General features: G+C 44.5%; 1 protein-coding gene across 7 annotated transcripts in view; it reads left to right on the top strand.

The window, feature by feature from the left end:
- Nucleotides 1-4,089: 4,089 nt before the first annotated feature.
- Nucleotides 4,090-26,880, top strand: part of PKNOX1 (PBX/knotted 1 homeobox 1) — a 56,639-nt gene continuing 33,848 nt past the window's right edge. For 2 of the 7 annotated variants that reach the window (XM_034655078.1, XM_019803004.2), the window contains exon 1: nt 4,090-7,065. Coding sequence is in view for 1 of the 7 variants with exons in the window: in XM_034655072.1 (XP_034510963.1) it covers nt 7,048-7,065 (18 nt within the window). In the remaining 6 variants the exon portion in view is untranslated. The remainder of the gene's footprint in view (nt 7,066-26,880) is intronic. The other 5 variants (XM_034655084.1, XM_034655074.1, XM_034655065.1 and 2 more) reach the window with 4 other exon arrangements.

Genomic DNA, 26,880 nt, shown 5'->3' with positions numbered 1-26,880 from the left:
GGGGGCACGGAGCCTCGCTCCGCCAGGTGGAAGCGCTCTGGGGAAGGAGGAGGCAGTGATGTCGGCAACCTGTGCGTGCTCAAGGTCACTGCAGGCCTACAAGGGGTCAAAACAGCAAACTTCATGTTACGTGTAGTTCATCACAACTGTGTGATGTTTCCAAAAACTTGGGGATTTTTAGTTATCTCTCTACCACTGATTGGTAGTTTAGTTCCACTGAAGAAGAGAACATGCCCTGGATGACTTAAAATCCTTTTGAATTCCTTGAAATCTGAGTGCCCTCGCTGGCTTGCTCCATCCTAATGTTGGTTATTATGTTTTGACTGTTCATTGACTTCATCAAGAAATGATCTCTTTGAAGAGCCGGCTTCTATCAGATTACAGAATCGAGTCATTTGGAGAATTGCTGGAGCAGACACTGTATGACAGTATTCGAACAGTTCTGACTTGAGCTGTGTGTGACGCTGGAGGAGTGCATAGAACTCAACGCCATGGGCGCCCAGGTGGCTCAGTCGGTGAAGCGTCTGCCTTCCGCTCAGGTCGTGATCTCAGGGTGCTGGGATGGAGTCCCGCATCAGGCTCCCTGCTCAGCGGGGAGCCTGCTTCTCCCTCTCCCTCTGCCTGCTTCTCCCCCTACTTGTGCTCTCTCTCTGTCAGATAAATAAATAAAATCTTAAAAACAAAACAACAACTCAACTCCAATTAGAATAAAAAGGAGGCGAGATTGCACATAGCGTGTGACACCCAGCACGGGACCTTGTGCCTCGCAGGCTCCCAATTACAGATTAGTAAGCAAGGGAGCAAAGTCAATGAGGAAGAGAAAACTCTGAGAAGAGATCCTGCTGAATAACAAATTAGAAATCACTTGAAACAACATCACTCTTCTGGGTGACATTTAAGTCCTACCAGCTGGGGCGCCTGGGTGGCTCAGTCAGTGAAGCGTCTAATTTTGGCTCAAGTCATGATCCCGGGGTCCTGGGATCGAGTCCCGCATGGAGCCCCTCACTCAGTGGGGAGCCTGCTTCTCCTTCTGCCCCTCCCCCTGCTCATGCTCTCTCTGTCTCTCTCGAATAAATAAATTAAATCTTAAAAAAAAAAAAAAGTCCAACCCGTGGTTCTGAAGTGTGCTCTGTGGCCTTGAGGGCTCCCCAGGACCCATTCAGGGAGTCTGTGTGGTCAGAACTAGGATCATAATGACCCCGAGATGCTACATGCCTCTTTCGCAGGGACAGGGGCCGTGGTGGCACAGGGACAACGGTGGGTGAAACCACAGGCTCCTCAGCACACCCGGGCGGTGGCATCAAGTGTCGCTGCTTGTCCCAGCTCCGCATCCACACCCACACCCCCTCGCCATCCAAACAGGACGGTTTCTCTAAGGATGTCCTGATGGAGCAGAATTTAAGCATTACCTTTATTAAGGCTCAACCACTGAATATGCAAGTCTTAAAATTCTGCATGAAGAAATGGGAAGTGCACACCAGCTTCCTCTGCGGCAGCCCCAAGCCCCAGGACGGCTGGCTGGGAAAGCTTGTCGGGTGTGAGCGGCCCTAGCTGTGGCTTCACAGAACGCCGCTGTCACTCGAAGGCACAAGCGACAGCCAAACTTTTACTTATTAGGCTTAGGGATTCGGCAGGCATTTTCTTAAAAATGAACAAAGTAAGTTTGCCACCTGAAGGAAACCAGTGGACAGTATTTGCTCCCAAATGATAACATTCAAGCTTTCAAGTAAAAATTAAAATTCTGAGAAACTCGTATTTGTCCCCGTTAACTTGATCACGTCCCAGTACTTGAAGACGTTTCTGATGAGGCACGTGGTGATTCTATATACCGTCTAATGAAACGTATCAACACTTGCGGCATCTGTATAACTCAGTGGATTAATAGTTTTCAAATGCCTGAGTGGCCGTGGGACAAAGTCGCGAGTGGGTGATAGGTCCATCTGAAGTGCCGGAGAGACCAGTGGATTTTGGGCTAACAGCACGGGGAGTTCATTGACGTGCTTTCGGGCTCCATGTCACCACGCACCTTTCAGAAACATCGATGTGTGGGTTTTGGCGGAGTATCTGTATAAATACTCCTCCACCTTCCAGCTACCTGTCTGAGAGGCCAGATTGTCTTGAGATGCATCAACTAAAACAATATATCGCGACAGACTGAACACAGAGGCAGATGTGAACATCCAGCCGTCTTCTCTTAAGCTACACATTAAAGAGACTTGCAGAAGTGTGAAAAATTTTTACTCTTCTTACTATTTTTTAGAATTATTTTTCATAAAATACACAATTTATATTAGCAGAGAATAACATGGGATAGGTTTCTTAATGAAATCTTAAGTAAATGAATAAAAATCTTTTAAAAGTGATTTCTTGGTTTTACTGTCTAAGGCATACGTGATCTCGAGCCTAAAGCCAGCTGGGAAGTGCGGCGGGGCAGCCTGTGGCTGGGAGAGCTCAGGGCGGGGTAAAGGGGCTTGTTCCAAATGCCCTGGGGATGTAAGTCTAAATTTCCCAATTCTTCATATTTAGGAAATGCCTATCTTATAACTTTAACCTCTTGAGTATTTCAGAAGGTAGAAGGGGGGAGAGAGCTAGGGAAGCTCAAACCAAGTGGTCCTCAAAAAATCACTGACATCATCTCACAGCGACTAGAATGGCTACTACAAAAACAAAAACAGAAAATAACCAGTGTTGGCAAGGATTTGGAGAAATTGGAGCCCTCGCGCACTGCTGATGGGAAATGGTGTATCCACGGTGAAAAACAGGATGGCAGTTCCTTAAAAAACTAAAAATAGAACTGCCATATGATCCAGCAATCCCACTTCTGGGTATATACCCAAAATAATTGAAATCAGGGACTCACGAACTGGAACAGATATTTGTATAGCTATGCTCTTAAAAACAATTTTTTTTTAAGATTTTATTTTATTTTATTTTTTTTATTTGACAGAGATAGAGACAGCCAGCGAGAGAGGGAACTCAAGCAGGGGGAGTGGGAGAGGAAGAAGCAGGCTCATAGAGGAAGAGCCTGACGTGGGGCTGGAGCCCATAACGCCGGGATCACGCCCTGAGCTGAAGGCAGACGCTTAACCGCTGTGCCACCCAGGCGCCCCTCTTAAAAACAATTTTTTGAGATTTTATTCATTTATTTGACAGAGAGCATAAGCAGGGGGAGGGGCAGAGGGAGAGAGAGAAGCAGGCTCCCCACTGAGCAGGCAGCCCAATGCAGGGCTTCGTCCCAGGACCCTGGGATCATGACCTGAGCCTAAGGCAGATTCTTAACCAACCGAGCCACCCAGACGCCCTTTAAAAACAAATTTAAAAAAATTTTTTTGTACTCCCATGTTCATAGCAGCAATATTCACAAGAGTCAAGGGGTGAAAATAACCCAAGTGTCCATTGATAAATGAATGGATAAGCAAAATATCGTATATCCAGACAACGAACTATTATTCAGCCCTAGAACGGAAGGAAATCTACACTGAAAACTATGTCATTGATAAAAGAAATTGTAGAAGACAGAACGATATGGAAAGACATTCTGGGCTCTTGTTAAAGTATCCCTATTGCCCAAAGCAAGATACAGATTCATGCCCACCAGATGCAGGCGCCGTCCAAATCCCAATCACATTGCTCAGAGAAGAGAACAAGCAATCTTAAATTTTGTATGGGACCATAGCCAAGGCAATCATGAGAAAGAGTAAATCCAAAGGTGTCACCCTGCCTGATTTCAAACTATATTACAATGTTATACTAATCAAAATGGTATGGTAGTGGCATAAAAACAGACACATGGATCAGTTGAACAGAATAGAGAACCCAGAAATAAGGTCATGGATATAAGATTAATTAATTTATGACAAAGGGGGCAAGAATATACAATTGGGAAAGCTGGACAGCCAAAGAAAGAAAGAAAGAAAGAAAGAAAGAAAGAAAGAAAGAAAGAGGGAGGCCCCCTGGAGGCGGACCTCGGATGGGGCTGAGGAGCCGGAGCGGCTGCCCTCCCGCTGGAGGGCAGGGTGCCCCCGTTCCTGGAATTAGTTTAGCGCAGATGTGCGGCCTGTAAGGACCGGCCGGGGTGGGGTGGGGGGAGTAGATGCCTGGAGGTGCGGGGCAGGGGGAGTAGATGCCTGGAGGTGCGGGGCAGGGCTCGCTGGCATCTCACATTCCTGCAGAAGAAATCGTGAGTCACTTGACAAGAATTAGGAAAAGTTGAGTCGGCTTTGCTTCGTCCCGGGCGGCTGTGGAAGTGCCCTGTTGTGCCCGTGGTGCCGAGGTTTGGCCAGTTGGGCTGGGCTGTGTGCTGGCTGGCCTGCCGGGGCGGGGGTCCCGAGCAGGGCTCGGGGAGGGCGGTCTGGACACCCGTACGCTCGCAGCCAGCCCAGGTGTAGTCGGCATGTGGAAGGGCAGGACGCGCACTTGGAGTGTGAGAATTAGCTTTCTGTAGAAGCTTCTGGGTTGTTTGTTTTTTCCTTAGGAAGTGAGTACTTCCCACTTGAGGGTGAATGACACCCTCAGCTTTAGTTGGGCGTGAGTTTATACTTTTTTTCTGACATTCTGAAAAAGGAAATACTTAATGTGTTTATATAATACATTTATTTGATACATTATATAATGCTTCGAATGGTGTCTTCGAAATATTCTAAGGGAGAATTCGAGGCGAAATGGAAACGTTTGCCAGTGCGGTTGTCGGTGATGCACTCTATGTACTTGTGTGCACGTTGATTTGGAAGGTGGCAGATTGACTCAGATCTACCTTTTGTTTCCTTGTACTGAGCGTGGAGAGGGACACGTGGATCATGAAGGTAGAACGTGTGAGCAGAAGTAGACGGGTGCTTCCCTACGTCAGAGATTTGAAAGTGGGAATTAGAATTGGTGAAATATGTGGATGAAACAGGATTTGAAAGATTGACCTTCAGTGCTGAGGATTTAAGTGTCTACATGTCGGGTGGTTAGTGATACCGCCAGTGCAAACACGTTTTCTTGGGTTCTTGTCCACTGGTTTACACACATTTACAGTTCTCAGTGTATTACAGCTTTAGAGAGGTACTTCGTGTGAAGGAAAGGTACTGTGTGTGAACAGCAACATTCTAGCTGTAACTTTCACTTTTGTTGCAAATTGTTAAACTATTAGAAACTGTTTAGGAGAAAGCCTGAATCCACCTCCTATGCCTCCCAGGACCTTTTAGTGCTTCACCTGGCCTCAGCTCCTCACTTTGAGAAAATAGGATGGAGGAGAGAGCCCATGTATTATATTGAAATATAGCTACCAAAATATTGAGCCAAGGTGATGCTCATGCTGCTTATGTGCCCTTTGTGAGCTCACTTAGTAACAGGTCAGGTTCGGGGTTAGGGATTCCTTTTGGCGCTGTGACCAGCGTAACTGACAGTTTCGAGATTTCTGTAGCAACTCTATTGCTTTGTGAAAGTATCTGTAGTTTCTCGATGAAAGTCACAGGTAGTGCTGCAACTCCGGGATTTCGTGTCTTCATGATTGAATGGGTGCTAAGTTTCAGCTGGAGGTTATTGCAAGTAAAGGTGTGGTGTGTGTTCTCATTCAGCTTCATGGAGACCAAGGTCAGAACCTGTGCGTTAGAAGTCCGGGTACTCTCCACCATCCGTTAGTAGACATATGTATCTGCCCTTGTTTTCCTTCCTCGGATGGTCGAACCGGTGGCTAGGGGGTGAGAGAATAAAAGCAGGGCAGACAGGGAACCCACAGCTTAGCAGTCTGGGGTCATTGTCGGGGCTGAGGGAGCTGCAGCAGCCACGTGGGGGAGTGCCCCGTCTTACGCCACAACCAGGTCAGTTACCGTTTTGTCGTGGACGGTGGAAATACATTGTGGAAAGAGTTCAGTCTGGAAATGGTTAGGATCAGCATTGAAGAGCCGGCTGCAGGGCCTGTCCAATGAGGTTACACCTGCCATACCACCAGCTGCCCCTTGTTTTAGTTACTGTTTCTGGAAAGTTCATTCACAGAAGGCTGTGTGATACCACAGCAAACGTGCTGTCTGACAAGGTCGTTTGAAACCAGTGGCTTGGAAGCGCTGTGGTTCTGAGGGAGCCTGGGGGGCGGGGCGGGGTTAGAGAGAGGAGGCGGCGAGGGGACGGAGCAGATTCTTAGTTTTATCTAGGATTCCTTAGGGGAAAAGCTCTAGTGTTTTCAAAATCTTCAAAACAACTGAACTACCAGGTTGCAAGACCAGGAGTTTGTGAGTAAAATTTTGGATTCATTTTCTTGTGTTGAGTCTTCCTTTAAATGATAGGACACAGTCATCCTGACAGGTCGGCGACCAGGTCCTGCCTCCTCTCCAGGTTGGGTAAGCCGCTCAGCGTGGATGGTTGCTGCTCCTGTCTGGGGGAGACCATTTCCGCTTGGGGTGACCTCCACCACCCAAAGGCATGTGTTCCTTTGTGCAGTCTCTAGCCGAATGCAGCCGTCCATGGGCTGCTAGGGCTGTGGGGCACATTCCCTGGAACCGCTTTTATCGTCTGCCATCTGTGACTGACACGTACAGAATAATTAGCTGGTTTTGTCAGGTCTCAAGGTGGCCGGGAGCAGGCTAACTTCCAGTCCAGGGGCTGAAGGTTACACAGGAATAGGGAAAGTAGGAGTCTAGTGGGATCCCAGGGACCACTAGTGCTGGGCTTTGGGGCCCACAGAACTCCTTTGAGCTCTGGCCGGAGTCTGGGCCCTCCTGGTTCAGCTGGACTGTTGCTCTCCGCTGGCTGCTTGCTCTGCACCCTGTTGATTGCGTGTTCTCTCTTCCCCGCAGCTTGGGGCCCAGAACTGCCGCCTCATTCTCTTCCTGTTTCCCAGCGTGCACCCCAGAGAGAGTGACTGAGCTCTTTCCCTCCACGCACCTCCCAGGCGCTGACCCCTGGGCTAGGTGCTGCCCTAGGGAGGGGCGGGCTCCTGCCTTCCACACAACCACCCTTTTTCACCCGGGCCTCCGGTAGGGTCGGGTCACTCAGAAGGGACTATGGATTGGGAGGTACTGTGATGCAGGTTCCAGCCAGAACAGTGTTGATCAGACTTTTTAAAAAACAATGCTTCATGAAAGCTTGGTAAGCTGTCAATATATGTTGTTTTATGTTGTTTGAGATATTTTATCTAGGTGTATATTTTTTTGCATTAAAAACTTGGGGAATTAGGGCAGGGGTTTTCAGCTGTGGGACTGTTGACATTTGGGGCCAGATACTTGTGTGTTGTGGAGGCTGCCCTGTGCCTTGTGGGATGTCAGCAGCATTCCTGGTCGCTACCCACCAGATGCCACTGGGACCCCCACTTCCCGTTGTGACAACCAAAAATGTCTTCAGATATTGCCAGATGTTCCCTGGGGGACAAAAGTCACCCCTGGTTGAGAACTGATCTAAAACGGCATTTCCCAAAATGTATTGTGTGGAACCTGAGTTTAATGGGATATGCATCCATATTTACATATTAGTTATTTTGTATTGTATTTTTAGTCAGCGTTATTATGTATATTTCCATGTACTTATATAATGCACATGTTTCTCACTTTAAAAAATGTATCAAAGATCTCCACGTAATTTTTTTTTTCTGTATTGCTTTATGGCCGTGTCTGATGTTGCAGAGTCTTTTGAGCATTTAGGTTCTGATATTTCCTATGTTTTGTTCGTCATTCTCTGGCTTACCAAGCTTAGTGCTGGTCAGATCACAGGGGATGTAGGTAGGAGGGAGGGTGCTCCTGGGTCCATTTCTGTGGCGCTCAGTCCCTGAACACACAGTGCCCTGGCAAGAAATTGTCCGTGTGAACAGGCCCTTGCTTCGAAGAGTTGGGGTTCTTATTTTCCTAAAACATTCCTTAACTCTTAATAACAAGTCCATCATGAAAGTTTTGAGTGTCAGTTTTTAATGATGCCAATGATAGTCACAGTCTGAAAAGCAAGGGTGTGATGTAATTTTAAATTCTAGCAGCAGTCTACTAAGATCATCCAGCTCAGAATTTACTAAAACAGGTTCTAATACCATTAAATCACTTTTGTTATTAGAATTTTGCTGTCACTTAATGGACATGTGGGCCTTTAGCTTGGAAATGCCTTTTTAAAAAATTTAAATACAGAGTTTAACAGGATTTAGTATCTGATTTTATTTGAATATTAAACTTCAAGAGGCACCTCCCCAAACCTTGTTTGAAAAATAAAGTGATTTCTTGATGAATGTTTTCCTCAATATGAGTTGTTGACTGAACATCTCCCAGGGGTGGGGGGTGTGAAGCCGGGACAGAAGGCAGCAGACAGGTAGGTGGCTCGAGCTTCTGAGCCATAGGCACCGAAGATTCCCACACTCAAAATGAAAACTCCTTGAACCGTAGTGACAGTTTCATGAGAGGTATCTGGGAAAAGAAATCTTTTTTTTTTTTAAATATAGAATTTTGACAGTTTTCTTGGATTCCCTGACAACTTTCTCAGCTTTAATAAACGGGTTTAGTTGAAAAAGGATCCTCGGTTAAATGTTTTTGGGGAATATTAGTAACCAAAACAAAAAAAGAGAAAGAGGGAGAGATGTGGTTTGCCAGTGTCTCACGACTGTTGCTGTCGTCGGCAGTCCTGTTCTGGCTGCGTAACCGGCTCTCCGAGAGACAGCAAACCTGAAATTCCCCTAGAATTTCTTGCATTTCTCTGTCAGTGGAATTGATCGTGCTCATTGGTTAAATAAAGCAGCTTTTGAGAACAACTGGGAAGCTGCCCCGCTGGGAAAGAAGCCCTTTGCGGAGTCTGGCGGCCTGGGAGGGAGGGGCTGCTCCTCCTGCGTCAGGCACGTGTGTAGATTCGCTGAAAAATGCGGACGACTTGATGTCACCAAAACTGAGTTAGCAAATTCTGGATGGGTTAAAAATAGTACAGTTCAGTTTTTAAAGTATCACTTGTCTCTTTGGACAGCTATGTTTTAGGCCAGGGGTTGGCAAGGGCTCTGCTGCGGGCTGTTCTTGTTTGGCCCTGGGGCCATACATTATACATTTCAAAGGGTCATAAAAGGAAAGAAGAATATGTAATGAAGACAGTATGTGGCCTTCAAAGCCTGAAGTTTACTGTCTGGCCCTTTACAGAAAAAGTTTGCTGACCTCCGCTCAGTTTTCAACTGAAACATGTGGAAGTCAGTCTGGATCTAAATGGATAATATTGCATAACTCTGTTTGGGAAATATGAATAAGAAAAGGGAAGAAGTAGGATAGTTTCCCTTGGTGGACTGCACCCTGCCGGGACTGGTCTGTGATATCATCGGTGTAAAAACACGGCCTGTGTAAATAGCTCCTAACCCAGAATTAGAATCTCCAGGCCTCCGTGTGACTGCATGCTGGAAGCCAAATCTAGAAAAAGTCTGCTTTAGTGACTAGTTCCTGTTGCTTCCGTGCTCAATTGTTCGATTCTTTTGTTGGCCTCTGAGCCCTGGGAAGCCTTGCTTCGCTGATGAAGTCAGTATACGGGGTCGAATTCTCTCAGGGGTGCCACCACCTGGCCCAGAAGCAGTCGATCTGCGACCTCGGATGCTGCTGGGAAAGCAGGGAGGTTTCCTTGGCCAGGGGCCCCTCCTGGGGGCGGCACTCTCTGTGTTGGCCTGGCTCCTGGCTCAGGATCACTGGGTGTGAGGGCCAGTGGGCCCCCGGGCCAGGCTCAGAAGTTGGGGGGGGTGGTGATGGGCGGCCAGCTGGGCTCCTGGGGGGCTGGGCTGGGGTGCCCTCACTGGTCTTTAGTTTGTCAGAGCTTCTTTTTTCTTTCTAGAATTTCTGCCCCCACCCCACTTTTTTGTTTGCTTGTTTTCAAATCTCTTTCAACATTTCTTTTGTAAAAGGAATAAAAAGGGGGACTAATAATCTTCAGCTCTTTTATGACTTGCTGTTTTCTCCTCGGTGTTTTGATGTGTCAGGATAATGTGAAGTTAACTTGCCTGAGGGTGCACTTGACCTATTGTTTGTTTAAATGTTTGTTTCTCTGTTTCAGTTTTAATGTCAGTCCAGTATATCCCGAGAATGTAACCTGTAACTATTTTAAATTTTAAAAATCTATCAGTATGCTATTTTCCTGTTTTTAAAAAAATTATGTGAATTGACCTCCAAGTGGATAATTAATTGAATTTGCATGGAGTGGAAAACATGGAAGTGATGATTATAGTGCAAATAAAGCATTTAAATATTTTCTCTTTTTAGTTGTATTCTTCATAGGGTACCATTAAAATTATCTGAAATCTGTCTAGACTAGGCAGAATAATCAGATGTTCAAAATAGTTATTGTAATATGCTTTGCTATGTTGATGTGGTTCCTCGTTAAAAGGAGGCATCATAGTACTGTATTGTGAGCATATAGAATATAAATGTGTTTACGTGTACATACAGTTTACACAGGTTACATGGCGTTCATTGGGAATGAAGCATTTTGGCTAAGAGAAACCCACAGATAATAAAGTTTGACCTTTAAATGCCCCGAAATTCATGTTAAAGGGTTAAAAAATGTTCTAAAATGATCCTAGATGTGTTTGCCTTTCCAGACTTGTGTACGCACAACCAGCACTGAACCTATAAGGACAAAATGTCACAGTCCCTACTGCTAAGGAGGACAGATTCAAGTGTGGAAGTACAGTGAACATAAGTGTACACTTTGTTGCTGCAGCAGGACTGTTAGAGAGCTGGATTGGGGTGATGGTGTTAGTGTTGATTCCAGCTAGTGTGAGAGCAAGCAATGGAAGACTGAAGGTAGGCTGTGGAATTCCCAAAGTACCAGAGGGAGATGGAGTGAAGAAGAGCTTCATTTCAACAAAAGGGTGTTAAGAAGAGAGAAGAAGGGCGCCTGGCTGGCTCAGTGGGTGGAACATCTGACTCTTGATCTCAGGGTTGTAAGTTCGAGCCCTACACTGGGTGTAGAGATTACTTAAAAATAAAAACTTAGAAAAGGAGAAGAAAACAAGGAGATTTACTTGGTATATTAAAAGCAAACAACTAATAATAAGATGGCATGAGTAAGGGGCGCCTGGGTGGCACAGCGGTTGGGCGTCTGCCTTCGGCTCAGGGCGTGATCCCGGCTTTCTGGGATCGAGCCCCACATCAGGCTCTTCTGCTGTGAGCCTGCTTCTCCCTCTCCCACTCCCTCTGCTTGTGTTCCCTCTCTCACTGGCTGTCTCTCTCTCTGTCGAATAAATAAATAAAAACTTAAAAAAAAAAAAAAAAGATGGCATGAGTAAGCCCAAATGTATTGGTAACTACAATTAATGTAAAACGGTCTAAATCTCCCAGGTGATAATAACTCCAGATGTAGGAAAAGAGTGAAATCTAGTTAAATGCTGTTTATAGGTGATACATCTAGAACATAAAGAAGTAGGAAACTAAGGGATGGGAATCGCTATCAGTCCTAACAAAAAGAAAGCAGGTTTAGTAACATTAAGCTGGACACAACTAGACTCAAGTTACAGAGCACTAGAGGAATACGTCCTATTACTCAAAGGTATGTTTAATAATTGTAAATTAATGTAACAGTAAAACTTTCCAAAATAGAAGTTGACAGTTCTATATGTAAAAGGGGGGACTGTAATGTGACTCTTTGCAAGCTGCAAACCAAGGAGACCAAAAAGAAGAAAGGATGTGGCGGGGGAGTTCTTAGCCTGACCTTGTTGACATTTGGGGCCAGATCATTCTTTGTCAGGGAGCCATCCTGTGCACTGAAGATTACTGAACAGCACCCCTGGTCTCTACTCACTAGATACCAGTAGGTACCCATCTCCCTAATTGTGATAGCTAGAAATGTTTGTTTTGTTTTGTTTTTTAAGATTTTGTTTATTTGACAGAGAGAGACACAGCGGGAGAGGGAACACAAGCAGTGGGAGAGGGAGAAGCAGGCTTCCCGCTGAGCAGTGAGCCTGATGTGGGACTTGATCCCAGGATCCTGGGATCATGACCTTAGCTGAAGGCAGACGTTTAACAACTGAGACACCCAGGTGCCCCTAGAAATGTTTCTGAACATTGCCAAATGTCCTTGGGGAGCCAAATTGCCTCCAGTTGAGAGCCACCTATATAAAGGATTTAAATAATGTGGCCATAGATATGCACAGGAATTTGTACCCAACAAACATAAAATAGAGATTCTCTTCATTTACATGGAACATTTAACAAAACTGGCCACGTACAGGCCACAAAGAAAAGTCCCAAGTTTCAAAAAGTAAGTCCTATAGGCCAGATTCTCAGACCATAATGCGCTAGCTAGAACCTAAGAGTGAAAGGATAGCTAAGAAATAACTCCCTGAAAATGTTAAGACCCCCTTTATTATATCTCTTAGATTAAAGAGGAGATCAAAAACTATTTTCAGACTGTATAAGTGAATGACAGAGGGCTACATAGCACCATCATAGGATCAGGCAGAAACAGTTCTCAGGAGAAAGAAAATATATAACCTAAATGCATTAGAGAACAAGAGAAGTAAATGCATTCAGCTTTCAACTCAAGAAACCGGGAAAATAAGTCAAAGAAAATAGAGGGAAATCTATTTTTGCTTTTTGCAAATCTGATTAAGAAGAAATGAGAGCACAATATTTACAAAAGGGATGTAACTGCACATATGAAGATTTTTAAATAGGAATACACCACGTACAATTTGATGGCCACACATTTGAAGACTTGTGGATGGTTTATGAGGAAGACATAAATGACCAGAATTGGCCTTGGAGGTGGAAAACCTGTACAGACCAGCAACTTTAGATGAACTTGAGAAGGTAGTCAAAGATTTGTTTATCTGTTTAAAAAGACACTAGGAACCATTGTGTCAGGTCAAACTTTGTATAAATTGTAGTGACCATTAAATAAAAATTTGTATGTCATTACATTACATGGTCAAGGTTTTCAGGGTAAAGAAAAGATACACAAGCATGAAATCAAAGTAGTTAGGTAAATACCCTGTAATCCCAAATTTGCATTGTAGATATCAGTGTTAACTTGTTTTGAAAGAATTTTAATGAGAAAACATTTCCTGTGTCCCCTAAAAAGCCTAGAAACAGTGACCAACCAGAAGCAGTGAGCACCCATGGCACCTAGACTGTGGTCTCTACATATCATTTCCCACTGAAAGGAATCAGAGCCCCTTGGATGGATGGCAGAGTTAGATTTTCGTGCAGAAAATGAACAAGATGAGCATGGAGTGACTTGCTTTTATCTGAAAGCAAGCTATCGAGAATTAATAGGGTGTGTTAAAGGCTCTCAGGGGCTTGCATTAGCCAAACATGGGATAATTTGGAACACCAAAAAATATATGCATTTATATAAAACTGTGCTGTTTTTTTTTAAATGTTCAAACCCATGAGAGCATAATGTACTAAAAATAGACTCACTGGTCATTATTGGAGAATGCTGGGGAACCACATTTTTCTGAAAAATGATAACCACAGGGAAAAAAGCCTTAAGGAAGCCCATCACTGGGGCTGCAGTGTGGAAGATGGACTTCGGGGTGGGGTGGGGGTTGGGAAGAGTGGCCGTGGGAGAAAGGTCTGGAGGCATTGCTGGGAGGTCAGGAAATGGAGATGTGAGGGGGCTGCTTCACCCCCTCTTCAGCAGGGTGATTGTTTTTATAGATTTGTTGAATCAAAGCTAGATGACTCTTCTCCAAAGTGATATTCTGGAAAATAATCTTCACAGTTGCAGTTAGAGTCTTTGTCACCCAGCATTTTAACCCTTACATGCTTACAAGTAGTATCAAGAATCCTTCACATGCCATCAATAAAAGTTTGCTACATCGTGTATTTTTTATAGGTGTTGATGAGGCATGAGCAAGGAGTTCTTTCCTTTTCAGTAATTTGTGTTACGATATTTTGGAGATGCCTGACTTCTAAACGTTGACTGTGGGAGGTGCCTCTTCTCCTAGGCACCAGGCTGTCATTTTCTTTTGACTCTTGTTAATGTTTGCGGGGCAGTCACGCATGTGGGCAGCGTCAGGCGTTACATCCTTGCTGTGATTGAAAGTCATTCCTGTTTGCCCATGGATCACCGCCTTCATCCATGCTTACTGTTTCCCATTTTGAATGACACCGTAATTCATAGATTGGGTTCATGAAATTAACATGGAGGCATCAAAGTTGTACGGGTTACCGGATGCTGTACTGATTTCCCTGTGAACTGTACAGTTAGGTTAGAGACAAGGTTACTGTATTCTCAGAGAGAATGTGTCAAAGACACAGCAGGGCTTCAGAGCCAGACAGACTGACCTCACAAAGGTATATAACTTCTGAGGATCCTGTTACCAATTATCTACCAGAGTGTTCTGGTTAACTACTAGTGTGAACCTGACCACCCCATAAAACAACCATTTTGTTATGCTCGTGGCTGCGTGGGTCAGGAATTTGGAAAGGGCTACAGTGGAAACGGCCCATCTCTGCTCCACAGTGAGCTAGGAAGACTCAGGCTGGCGGTGGCTTGATGGCTGAGGACTGAAGTCTTGGGGAGGACTTACCTCAAATCATTTCCACTGCCTTCTCTTTCCAAGTGAGTCACTAAGATCAGCCCAGATTCAAGAGCAGGGGACAAAGACCGCAAATCTCAGTGGGAGGAGTCAGTGAATTAAAGTGCCTCACATAGGTCTTGACATATAGAGTGAGACATTTAGGTGATATTTCTTCTCTCATTTTCCCCTCTCTACCCTTCATATAAAACGAAAAGTGAGCCTCTTAGAACAAATTTTCCGTGCGTCTGTGCGTTAGCAAGGACTACATAAATAGGACTGTAACACAGCTTTGAGACAGTGTTCTGCCAAATCTGTAGAGATTTTATCTTGTCGGTGCTTCTGCCTTAAACAGCCCGGTCATCAAGGGTCACCGTGCCCATATGGCTGACCAAGAGGGCGCGTGGTTGACGGGTGCAGTGTGCTTGGAGAGTACCTCCAAAACCCAGTTTCACCAGCACTTTGCAGGAATTGATCGAGTTCAGAGGTTTTTGTAAAAGCATCAAAATTGCAAAGTTTTGTGCATTTTTAGTACTTCTTCAAGCCCTGAAAAGTCTAATGTCTTATTTCTTCTGTTCCATTGGCCTGTTTATTTGTTCTTGTGCCATTACCCACATTTGGTTGTGACCGTGGCCTCGTAGGATATTTTGGAAATTGGTATTTCTTAAACTTTTCAAGAGTTATTTAGCTATTCATGGACCTTTATTCTCCCATATGCGTTTTAGAATAGGCCTCTTGAGTTTCTCAGAAGCGACAGGTATCTTGATTGGGATTGCAGCCCCATGATTTACAGATAATGACATGTGCCAAGAACAACGTGTAGTCTCTCCATGAACTGCCAGAAGAAGAGGCAGCCCAACAAAGTCGGCGGATACGAAGTTAGTCTCCACAACCTGGGGGAATTTCTATGCAGCAGTCTTCAGAAAGTATGAGAGCAATGAGAACTTTGGACAGTAGCGAGAAAACCATTAGATATTTAGGAATAAATGTAACCAAGAGTACACATTAGACCGCCACAGAGCCCATCGAACTTCCTAGGGGTTGTGGGAGGGGGCCCCATGCTCTTAGATGGGGTGACCTGGTACGAGAGAGCTGTCTCTTCTCCCTAGATTAATCCATAAGTACCTTTTGTTATAAAGCTGTGTCTTGACAGCAGGGACCTTGTGTTGCTTGCTGTCCCATCCCCAGCGTTCAGAACACAGAGAGGACCTACAGTACATACTTGTGGGCTAAGTGAACGCACAGCAGATGTGTGCCCTCCCTCCCCGCTGGGCAGTTGCTGGGAGCCCTTCCAGGCCGCGCTTGGCTGTAACCACCCTGTTAATGACTGATGACGGCTGACTGTATTTGATTTTGCCCTTCCCGTGTGTGACATACACGTTCTGTTTCCATTTGCTATTAAGGTGGCTGAAAACGTTGTTAGCATCTACCTTTTCTTGCTGTGAGTTTTTAATGCCCTTTGAAGTGAGGCTTTTGAGCACAGGAAAGATTATTTGAGATTATTTAAAGTCAACATTTTTTTAGGCTACGAAGTTACGGGCCTGTTCTTTTCTTACGCTTTTATGTGGACTTTAAAATTTTATTATTCTCTGTATAACTTGGTAAATTTTAACCTTCACTTTCAGGTAAACTTTGATCAACTCAAGATGATCAGACTATATCATTTTTAAAAAATTTTTATTTATTTATCTTAAAAACTTATTTATTTATTTGACAGGGAGAGAGAGAGGGAACACAAGCAGAGGGAGTGGGAGAGGGAGAAGCAGGCTTCCCACTGAGCAGGGAACCTGATGTGAGGCTCGATCCCAGGACCCTGAGATCATGACCTGAGCCAAAGGCAGATGCTTAACGACCAAGCCACCGAGGCACCCCCAATTTTTATTTTTTTAAAAGATATTTATTTATTTGACAGAGAGAACAAGCAGGAGGAACAGCAGAGGGAGGGGGAGAAACACACACCCTGCCAAGCAGGGAGCCCAGCGTGGGGCTCAATCCCAGACCCCTGGATCATGACCTAAGCCAAAGGCAGACATTAACTGACTGAGCCACCCAGGCACCCCAGACTCTATCATTTTTAATGATTAGTCCCATTTACAACTTAAATTCCGTTATACATTCTAAACCATAGTTTTAATACTTAAAAAAAAAAGATTTGTTTATTTTAGAGAGAGGGAGAGAGAGCACAAGTCAGGGAGAGGGACAGAGGGAGAGAGAGAGAATCTCAAGCAGACTCCCCACTGAGCATGGAGTCCCACTTGGGGCTCCACCTCACGACCCTGAGATCCTGACCTACGCTGAAGCCAAGAGTCGGAGGCTGAACCGACAGCCACCAGGTGCCCCCCTAGGTTAATTCTTATGTGTTCTAGATTTAATTGTCATTTTAAATACCTGGAATATCTGACCAAACAAGTAAAACCTTTCCGATTAGATCTAATAATTTAAAACTACATACGTAATGAATCTCAAGTTCTTTCCAAGCCTATCAGGAAGTGTGCTTTGCAGAGTCAGGAACTTGGTTTTGCTCGCTGCTGTAGTCCCAGTACCTAAAAGAGTGCCTAGCAATCAGTAAACTTGCATAGATGAAGAATGTTTACAGTCTCTGTAAATTTCTCTCTTACACATTTTCACTAAAATAAAAAAAAAATCATGTCTAAAATCAGAAGCTTAATTATACATTTTATTTATGTTTTAAAGATTTATTTATTTGAGAGGGAGAGATGGGGGGCAGTAAAGGGAGAGAATCTTCAAGCAGACTCCCCGCTGAGCAGGGAGCCCAGTGTGGGGTTCGATCCCAGGACCCTGAGATCATGACCTGAGCCAAAACCAAGAGTCAGACGCTGAACCAACTGAGCCATACAGGTGCCCCGGTTACGTTTTAAATTAGAGTCAAGGCTAAAGTGTAAGATTGATTTGCCGAATTGTCTTAAATACTGTACAAATGCCTTAAGGGCCAAACACATAGTTTATTCTGAAGTCTAACAGAAAAATCTGAAAATCTATAAATCTTCCACAGGGCTTAATGCCATCCCTACGGCGATAATTAAATCCTCTCAAACAGGGACGCCTGGGTGGCTCAGTCACTGAAGCGTCTGCCTTCGGCTCAGGTCACGATCCCAGGGTCCGGGGATTGAGTCCCACATCGGGCTCCTGCTCTGCAGGAAGCTTGCTTCTCCCTCTGCCTGCGGCTCTCCCTGCTTGTGCTCTCTCTCTCTGTGTCAAATAAATAAATAAAATCTTTAAAAATAAATTAAAAAGTGCGCTCAGACAAGCACGAGTTCCCTTGTGGGGGACCCCCATTGGCTGAGGGGTTGTGGCTGGGATGATGAGAGACGGGCAGGCCCTGCCCTGCTAGGGCTGCAGCCTGCCCTCCGCCCCACATGCACCGCTTCCCAGCCCCAGGGGCCTTCCCTGATTCCTCCACCTGCTCTGAGCACACATGAAAGACGTCGCCACTCACTGGGATTCAACTAGTCCATCTATAACTGTTCTTTTATGAAAAACTGTATTTCTTCCCATCTGCCTGGACAGGAATGCATAAAAACGTTAAAATGCCTGCCTATTGGATTTGGGCCACATTTCGCACTTTTATCCACCTTTGAGGTCACAACAGTAACACTATGTTCTTAGGTTGATTTTGAGAAGAGTGTGACAGTTTTTCTGGTGAACTGTATATGTGGTCACTTGCTCTTCAGACCAGTTAAGCAGTTCCTGAGGCCCAGGACTCCTTTAGTGCTCCAGGTTTCACCTCATCTCTGCCAGCAGAGTGCGGGGCTTTTGTTTAAATTTAGTAATTGCTAGATGAAAAGATTACTATTTTAAAATGTGTATTTCTTTAATTACTGGTGAGTTTTACTATTTCTGTACATGAAGATCAGAAAATTGTGTTTTCTTCATCTGTATTAGCCTGGCTAGAACTCTTTTTTTTTTTTTTTTTAAGATTTTATTTATTTATTTGACAGAGATAGAGACAGCCAGCAAGAGAGGACACAAGCAGGGGGAGTGGGAGAGGAAGAAGCAGGCTCCCAGCAGAGGAGCCTGATGTGGGGCTCGATCCCAGAACGCCGGGATCACGCCCTGAGCTGAAGGCAGACGCTTAACCGCTGTGCCACCCAGGCATCCCCCCTTTTTTAAAAAAGATTTTATTTATTTATTTGACAGAGAGAGACACTGCGAGAGAGGGAACACAAGCAGAGGGAGTGGGAGAGGAAGAAGCAGGCTCCCAGCAGAGGAGCCCGATGTGGGGCTTGACCACATGGGAACATGACCTGAGCTGAAGGCAGACGCTTAACGACTGAGCCATCCAGGTGCCCCAGCCTGGCTAGAAGTCTTGAAAGGGAACCCAAGTGCCAACTTCTATAAATAATGTGTCGTTTTTTTATTGTATGAAATTTGTAGAAATAAAACAGACAAAAACTATGTCCAACCCTTCCCTTCAACACCACGGTATTTTAAGTAAATTGGGTTGACAATTCTTCGAGTTGGATTTTAGAGCTCCGTGTGATTTTGAGAAGTTAAGGCACTGTCATTTGAGTTTGAACATAATCGAAACTTATTTTTCTGTGTAATGGAGGGAAGAAATAGGGATTAATTGATTGTTTTTAAATCTCAAGTTAGCCTTGGTTTTTACAGAATGCCTAACAAAACAGTTTTTGGTAAAGATGAGCCCGCTGACCCCTCATCCTTGGGTTGGATGCTTTTGGTAAAGATGAGCCGCTGACCCCTCATCCTTGGGTTGGATGCTTTCAGTTTGATTCCCGGTTAATGATAGAATTCTCTTAGCCGCGGGGCGCCTGGGGGCTCAGTCGGTGAAGTGTCTGCTTTTGGTTCGGGTCATGATCCCTGCTTGGTGGGGAGCCTGCTTCGCCCTCTGCCTGCCGCTCCCTCTGCTTGTGCTCTCTCTCTCTCTCTCTCAAATCAGTGGATAAAATTAAAAAAAAAAAATTTTTTTGTTTTCCCTTAGATGCTCAGACTGTGGCTCAGGCCTGGGTCAGCGGCAGCCTGGAAGGCTTGCCCCTGACCCGGTTGACGGAGGCCTCCTCCTGGGCCCAAGCAGTCGGGCAGAGTGAACCCTGTGAATGCTGCTGGGAGCTGTTTGCCTGCCTGCTTGCACGTAGCAGTCAAAGTCCCCACATGGAGGCGGTGGAGGCTGCTGTTGGGGAGTGGAATTCGGAGAGGGGCTCTGCAAGTTAGGGGCAGCAGGTTTGCAGATGGCCCCTGCAGGCTCTGGCGCTTCCCCTGCGGCTCCGCGGCCCTTCAGCCTCTTGAGCCAACGGCGCCACCTGCTGGCACCTCCCTCTGCCGCTTTGGCATCCTGTCCTGTAGGACTGTTGGTCACCTTCCTACTCTGCCGGTTTTTGCTCAACAGCCTGTGTTAGCGGAGCAGTTAGCCCCTGCCCGCCCGCTGTTCTAAAACATTCCTTGCATGGTGTTCTATTGTAGAGGGAGCCCGTGTTTGCAAAGCTTTGGGCACAAATGTCAAATTTTCCATTTAGAATGGTTGTATCGGACATTATGGTTTTAACCAATTTTGATAGAGAAAAGGACTGCAAATCCATGTATTTTTGAAACAAAATTCTGACTTTTCTGCAATATTTATTGTGAACATTTTGAGACAAAAAGGTTGAGTAGATTGGAAATCCCCGACCGCCTACATTCAGCAGGTGTTGACTGGCCCCATTTTGTTTAGCTGTGTGTGTGTGTGCCTGTTGACCATTTAAAGTAAGTCCTAGATGTTGTGACCGTACCCCGAAACATCACAGCCCTTGCTCCTCACAACAGAGGTGTTCTTCCAAGTAAGCAGGCCTGCCCTGTGGGCAGCATCCTCCGTCTGTCCCGTCCGCTCCCGCCAGCTGCATGTGGCAGCCCCAGACCTCCACGCTGCCCCGCAGCTCTTGTAATGTGCTCTCCTGGTCATTCCTTCTTTACTCTCTTTGAACCCAGAACAGACTCTCATCTTTTTTATAACCCTCCACGTGTTAAACTTCAAAAAACTTCTTGCTTTGAATTTCAGTCTTACAGAAAAGTTGCAAAAATGTACAAAGACTTCCCATATACCTTCCCCAGTGTTAACATTTTACCAAATTTATGCCCTCTCTCTCTGTCTCACTGTGTGTGTGCGCATGCGTGCGTATGCATATACACGTAAGTGTGCACGTGGACTTGAGACACTTAGTTGCAGACATGAGGCCCCTCTTAGACTAAATACTTCAGTATCCGTTTTGAAGCAAGGATACTTAGCAAGGCCTTAACTATAGCACAGTTACCAAAATCAGGAAAGTAACTGATAAAACCCTCTATTCCCCTTTTTTTTTTTTTTTTTTAAGATTTTATTTATCTATTTGACAGAGACAGCCAGCGAGAGGGAACACCAGCAGGGGGAGTGGGAGAGGAAGAAGCAGGCTCCCAGCGGAGGGGCCTGATGCGGGCTCGATCCCAGAACCCTGGGATCACGCCCTGAGCTGAAGGCAGACGCTTAAGGACTGAGCCACCCAGGCGCCCCACCCAGGTGCCCCGTATTCCACTCTGACTTTATGTAAATTTTGCCAGTTGTCTCACTTAATGAGCTTTAAAGCAAAAAGGAAATAACATTTTTGGGGCCCAGGACCCAGTTCACACATATTTACCTGTCATTTCCCGTTCTGGAGAGGTCCATCAGCTTCTCTTGTGTTGACACTTCGAAAGCTTGCTGGTCAGTTACTTTGTAGATTGCCCCTCAGTCTTGGTTTGTGAGTATAGCCTCAGGATTGGGCAGGATTTCTCGAAAGTTTTATCTGCCCTTTTCTGGAGGGCTGTGATATTGGTTTGTCTCATTATCGATTATGTGAATTTTCACCATTTGGTTAGGATGTTTTCTGCCAGGTCTCTTTGTTGTAAAGCTACTGTTTTTTCCTTACAAGTAATAGTGTCTTGTGGCGGGTACTCAGAGACCCTGTGCATTTCCTATTGGTCAGGCCTGGTCTGGGCCTCTGCGATGATTCTTGCCTGAAGCAGCGATGCCTGTGCCCATTGCCAGTGAAGATCTAATTGCACCTGCCTCTACACATTGGTTGGAACTCTACTATAATTTAGACCTTTCCCTTTCCCCCAGTTATTTATTCATGTATGTATGTGTATCAGTACGGACTCACCGGTTCTTTTTTTTTTTTTTAATTTTAATCACCCAGTGCTCATCACAATAACTGCATTCCTTAATCCCCATCCCCTGGCTCCCCATCCCCTTTACCCACCTCCCCTCTAGTGACCATTGGTTTGTTCTCTATAGTTAAGGGTCTCTTTCTTGGCTTGCCTCTCTTTTTCTCTTTGTTTGTTTCTTAAATTCCACATGAGTGAAATCGTACAGTATTTGTCTTTTTCTGATTGACTTACTTCACTTAGCGTAATACCCTCTATCTCCATCCATGTTGTTGCAAATGGCAAGATTTCATTCTTTTTTAAAATGGCTAAGTAATAGTCTATTACACACACACACACACACACACACACACACACCCCACATCATCTTTATCCTTTCATCAGTCAGTGGACACTCGGGCTGCTCCCATATCGTGGCTACTGTAGATAACACTGCTATAAATGTAGGGGTGCATGTATCCCTTTGAATTTGTGGGTTTTTTAAAAAAAATATAACACCCAGTGCTCATTACATCACGTACCCTGCTTAATGCCCATCCCCCAGTTACCCCTTCTCCCCACCCCTCCCCTCCAGCAACCCTCAGTTTGTTTCCTATGATTAAGAGTCTCTTATGGTTTCTTTCCCGCTCTGATTTCTTGTTTTATTTTCCCCTCCCTTCCTCTATGTTCCTCTGTTTTGTTTCTTAAATTCCACATATTAGTGAAATTATGTGATAATTGTCTTTCTCTGACTGACTTATTTCACTTAGCATAATGCCCTCCACTTTAGCTGCATCATTTTTGACGGCTGAGTAATATTCCATTGTACATACCTGGACTACGTCTTCTTTATCCATTCATCTGTCGATGGACAGCTGGGCCTTTTCCACAGTTTGGCTGTTGCGGACATTGCTGCTATGAACATTGGGGTGCACGTACCCCTTCGGATCATTCCATTTGTACCTTTGGGGTAAATACCTGATAGTGTAATTGCTGGGTCACAGGGTAGCTTTTTTTTAACTTTTTGAGGAAGCTCCATACTGTTTTCCAGAGTGGCTGCACCAGTTTGCATTCCCACCAGCAGTGCAGGAGGGCTCCCCTTTCTCCACATCCTCCCCAACATCTGTTTCCTGACTTGTTAATTTTAGCCATTCTGACTGGTGTAAGGTGGTATCTCATTGTGGTTTTGATTTAGATTTCCCTAATGCTGAGTGATGTGGCGCATTTTTTCACGTGTCTGATGGCCATTTGTATGTCTTTTTTGGAGAAATGTCGGTTCATGTCTTCTGCCCAATTCTTGACTGGATTATTTGTTTTTTGGGTGTTGAGTTTGATTAGTTCTTTATAGATTTTGGATACTAGCCTTTTATCTAATATGTCATTTGCACATATCTTCTCCCAATCTGTAAATTGTCTTTTGATTTTGTTGAATGTTTCCTTTGCTGCGCAAAAGCTTTTTATCTGGATGAAATCCCAGTAGTTCATTTTTGCTTTTGTTTCCCTTGCCTTTGGAGACCTGTCTAACAAGAAGTTGCTGGAGGGGAGGGGCTGGGGGTGGGGTAACCGGGTGATTGACATTGTGGGGGATTTGTGTTGTAATGAGCACTGGGTATTATATAAGACTGACAAATCACAGACCTGTATCCTGGAAACAAATAATACATTATATGTTAATTAATTGAATTTAAATTAAAAATAAGAAGAAGAAGTTGCTGTGGCCTAGGTCAAAGAGGTGTTCTCTAGGAGAGAAAAAAAAAAAAACGACGTTTTTGCAGTCTCTCATGTTTCATTCCCTCTTCTGATTACCCCCCTTTCTTTATCCCTTTCTTCCCCTACCGATCTTCCTAGTTCTTATGTTCCATAGATGAGAGAAATCATATGATAATTGTCTTTCTCTGCTTGACTTATTTCACTTAGCATTATCTCCTCCAGTGACGTCCATGTTGCAGCAAATGTTGAGAACTCGTTCTTTCTGATAGATAAGTAATATTCCATTGTATATATGGACCACCCAACCCCTCACTTTCAATCCGGAGGCATCTTTGCAGACAGTGAATCTATGGGTCTTGGTTTTTTTATCCAAACTGATATTCTGTGTCCTTTGATTGGGGCATTTAGCCCATTTACATTCAGAGTAATTATTGAAAGATATGAATTTAGTGCCATAGTGTTACCTGTGAAGTCTCTGTTTCTGTATGTTGTCTCTGTTCCTTTCTGGTCTTTGTTACTTTTGGGCTCTCTTTGCTCAGAGGATCCCCTTTAATATTTCTTGCAGAGCTAGTTTAGTGATCACAAGTTGTTTTAGTTTCTGTGTGTCCTGGAAGCTCTCTATCTCTCCTTCTATTCTGAATGTCATCCTAGCTGGGTAAAGTATTCTTGGCTGCATATTTTTCTCATTTAGCACCCTGAACATATCATGCCAGTCCTTTCTGTCCTGCCAGGTCTCTGTGGACTGATATGCTGTCAGCCTTATGTTTCTAGCCATGTAGGTTAAGGACCTCTTGTCCTGAGCTGCTTTCGGGATTTTCTCTTTATCTCTTGAATTTGCAAGCTTCACTATTATATGTAGAGGTGTTGACCTATTTTTACAGATTTTTGAGGGGAGTGTTTCTTTGTACCTCCTGGACTTGAATGCCTGTTTCCTTCCCCAGATTAGGGAAGTTCTCAGCTATAATTTGTTCAAATAATCCTTCTGCCCTACTCTCTCTTTTCTCTTCATCTGGGACCCCAGTTATTCTGTTGTTTCACTTTATGGAATCGCTGATCTTTCGAATCCTTTCTTCATGATCCAGTAGTTGTCTCTCTCTCTCTTTCTCAGCTCCCTTACTCCCCATCATTTGGTCTGCTGTATCACTGACCAGCAGAGCCTCCATTTTTGGTTGCATCTCAGTAATAGCCTTTTTTATTTCGAACTGATTAGATTTTAGTTCTTTTATTCTTCAGTAAGGGATTCTCTGTGTCTTCATGCTTTTTTCAAGCCCAGCTAGTATCTTTATAATCGTTACTCTGAATTCTAGCTCCAACATTTTACCAATATCCATATTGACTAAATCCTTGGCAGCGAGTACTGCCTCTTGTTCTCTCTTTTGGGGTGAGTTCTTCCATCTTGTCATTGTGTCCAGAAAAGAATAGGTGAAAGAGAGAGAGAAAATGCAGAAATAGCAACTATGACACCAGGAAAATATGTGCTAAACAAATCAGAAGAGAACAGAAACCCATAAAAAAAAAAAGGAATCAAACAAGAAGTTGATCACAATAAACGAGATCCCAAAATAGGAAAGAAAAACTTACATATATACAAAAATAAAATTGAATACAATGAAAGGAAGCCAGAAATGAAAAATAAATATGAAATGTAAATGTAAAAATGAAAATTAAAAAGACTTAAAAAAGAATTGATAGTATAAAAAAATATTAGGAAATAAATTATAAAACTGGAAGACTAAAGAGTCGTAAGAGAAAACCACGGATGCCATACACTATTTCCCCAGGAGCTGGAGTTTTGCAGTTCTGTGTGATCGGTAAACTCGGTCTTAGCCTGAAGTTCCTGCTGATCTTCTGGGAGAGGGGCCTGTTGTGCTGATTCTCAGGTGCCTTTGCCCCGGCAGAGTTGTACAACCTGCTCACAGGAGGTCTGGCTCAGTGTAAGTGGCTCCAGAACCATGTGGGGGATGAGAATGGCGGTGCCCCAATCTCCAGCTCTAGAGCTGAAATTCGCACCCCCCCCACACACATTACAGGAGCCCCCACAGGAAAGCAGTCAGTCATTCCTGACTGCCTGTATTTAACCAGCCTGTGACCAAGAGCTTTCATGTCAGGCACGCAACCCCGTTTGGTCTCCAAACTTTGCAGACTCCTGTGGCGCACACCCATGCCACTCCTCCTGGGGCAGAGGGGGGAGGTCTCACCGCTGTTCTGCTGCCTGCTGGGTCCCTGCTCGGAATGCTGTCACCCAACCCTGCAGCGGTACTCGGTGTATGGGAACACCGAGCAGGAAGCTGGTGCCTGGGCTTGCTGATTGTGGTTGACTTCCTGCTTTGATGCCTGGGAACTCTGCCACCCTTGGGCACCCCCGTTCTTTTTGTGACCCTGGGGACCCTGAGACCATGCTGTCCTACCTGGGATTCCACTCCACTTGGCCCCATGAGTGCCTTTCAGGCAGACTTCTAAAAGTTCTGATTTTGCGTTCTGCTGCTTATTACACTTTCCGATAGCTGGCTTACAGAGGCCCCCTCCCCCTGTAGTTTGTCTTCCGATATATCACCTCGGATTCATGTCTCTGCACCTCCTGCCTTGCAAGAAGTGGTCGCTTTTCTATTTGTAGAATTGCAGCAATTCTTTTCTCAGATATCCGGTTGATTTTTCAGATGTTCAGAATGATTTGGTAACTATCTAGCAGAATTCCAGGGACCAGTTGAAATTAGGGTCCCCTATGTGTCCTCCCTCTTAACTCCTCTTGATTTAGGGTTTTTGTATTTCTAGGGTAAATACCCAGTGGTGCATTTGCTGGATCGTAGGGATAGTTCTATTTTTAACTTTTTGAGGACCCTCCCTACTGTTTTCCAGAGTGGCTGCACCGGTTTGCATTCCCACCAGCAGTGCACAAGGCTTCCTTTTTCTCCGCATCCTCACTGACACCTGTTGTTCCTGTGTTGTTGATTTTAGCTATTCTGACTGGTGTGAGGGGGTCTCTCCTTATGGTTTGGATCTGCATTTCCCTCATGATGAGTGTGTCTTTTGGCATCTGGATGTCTTTGGAGAAACATCTATTCATGTCTTCCCATTTTTTAATAGGATTGTTTGGTTTTTGGGTGTTGAGTTTTATAAGTTTTTTAAATGTTTTAGATAATAACCCTTTTTCAGCTATGCCATTTGCAAATATCTTCTCCTATTCCGTAGGTTGCCTTTTGGTTTTGTTGATTGTTTCTTTTGCTGTGAAGAAGCTTTTTATTTTGATGAAGTCCCAATAGTTTATTTTTGCTTTTGTTTTCCTTGCCTCAGGAGACATATCTAGAAACATGTTGTTATGGCAGATGTCACAGAAATTACTGCCTGTGCTCTTTTCTAGGGTTTTTATGGTTTCAGGTCTCACATTTAGGTCTTTAACCCATTTTGAATTTATTTTTGTGTATGATGTAGGAAAGTGGTCCAGTTTCATTCTTTTGGATATAGCTATCCAGCTTTCCCAGTGCCATTTGTTGAAGAGGCTGTCTTTTTTCCATGGGATGTTTTTTCCTTCTTGTTTGAAGATTAATTGACCATAGATAGAGTTGAGTGTTCATTTCTGGGTTTTCTGTTCTGCTCCATTGATCTATGTATCTGTTTTTGTGCCGGTG

The sequence above is a fragment of the Ailuropoda melanoleuca genome, chromosome 1 (assembly GCF_002007445.2).
Source record: "Ailuropoda melanoleuca isolate Jingjing chromosome 1, ASM200744v2, whole genome shotgun sequence".
Classification (NCBI taxonomy): Eukaryota; Metazoa; Chordata; class Mammalia; order Carnivora; family Ursidae; genus Ailuropoda; species Ailuropoda melanoleuca.
This window is presented reverse-complemented; position numbering and strand designations above follow the sequence as displayed.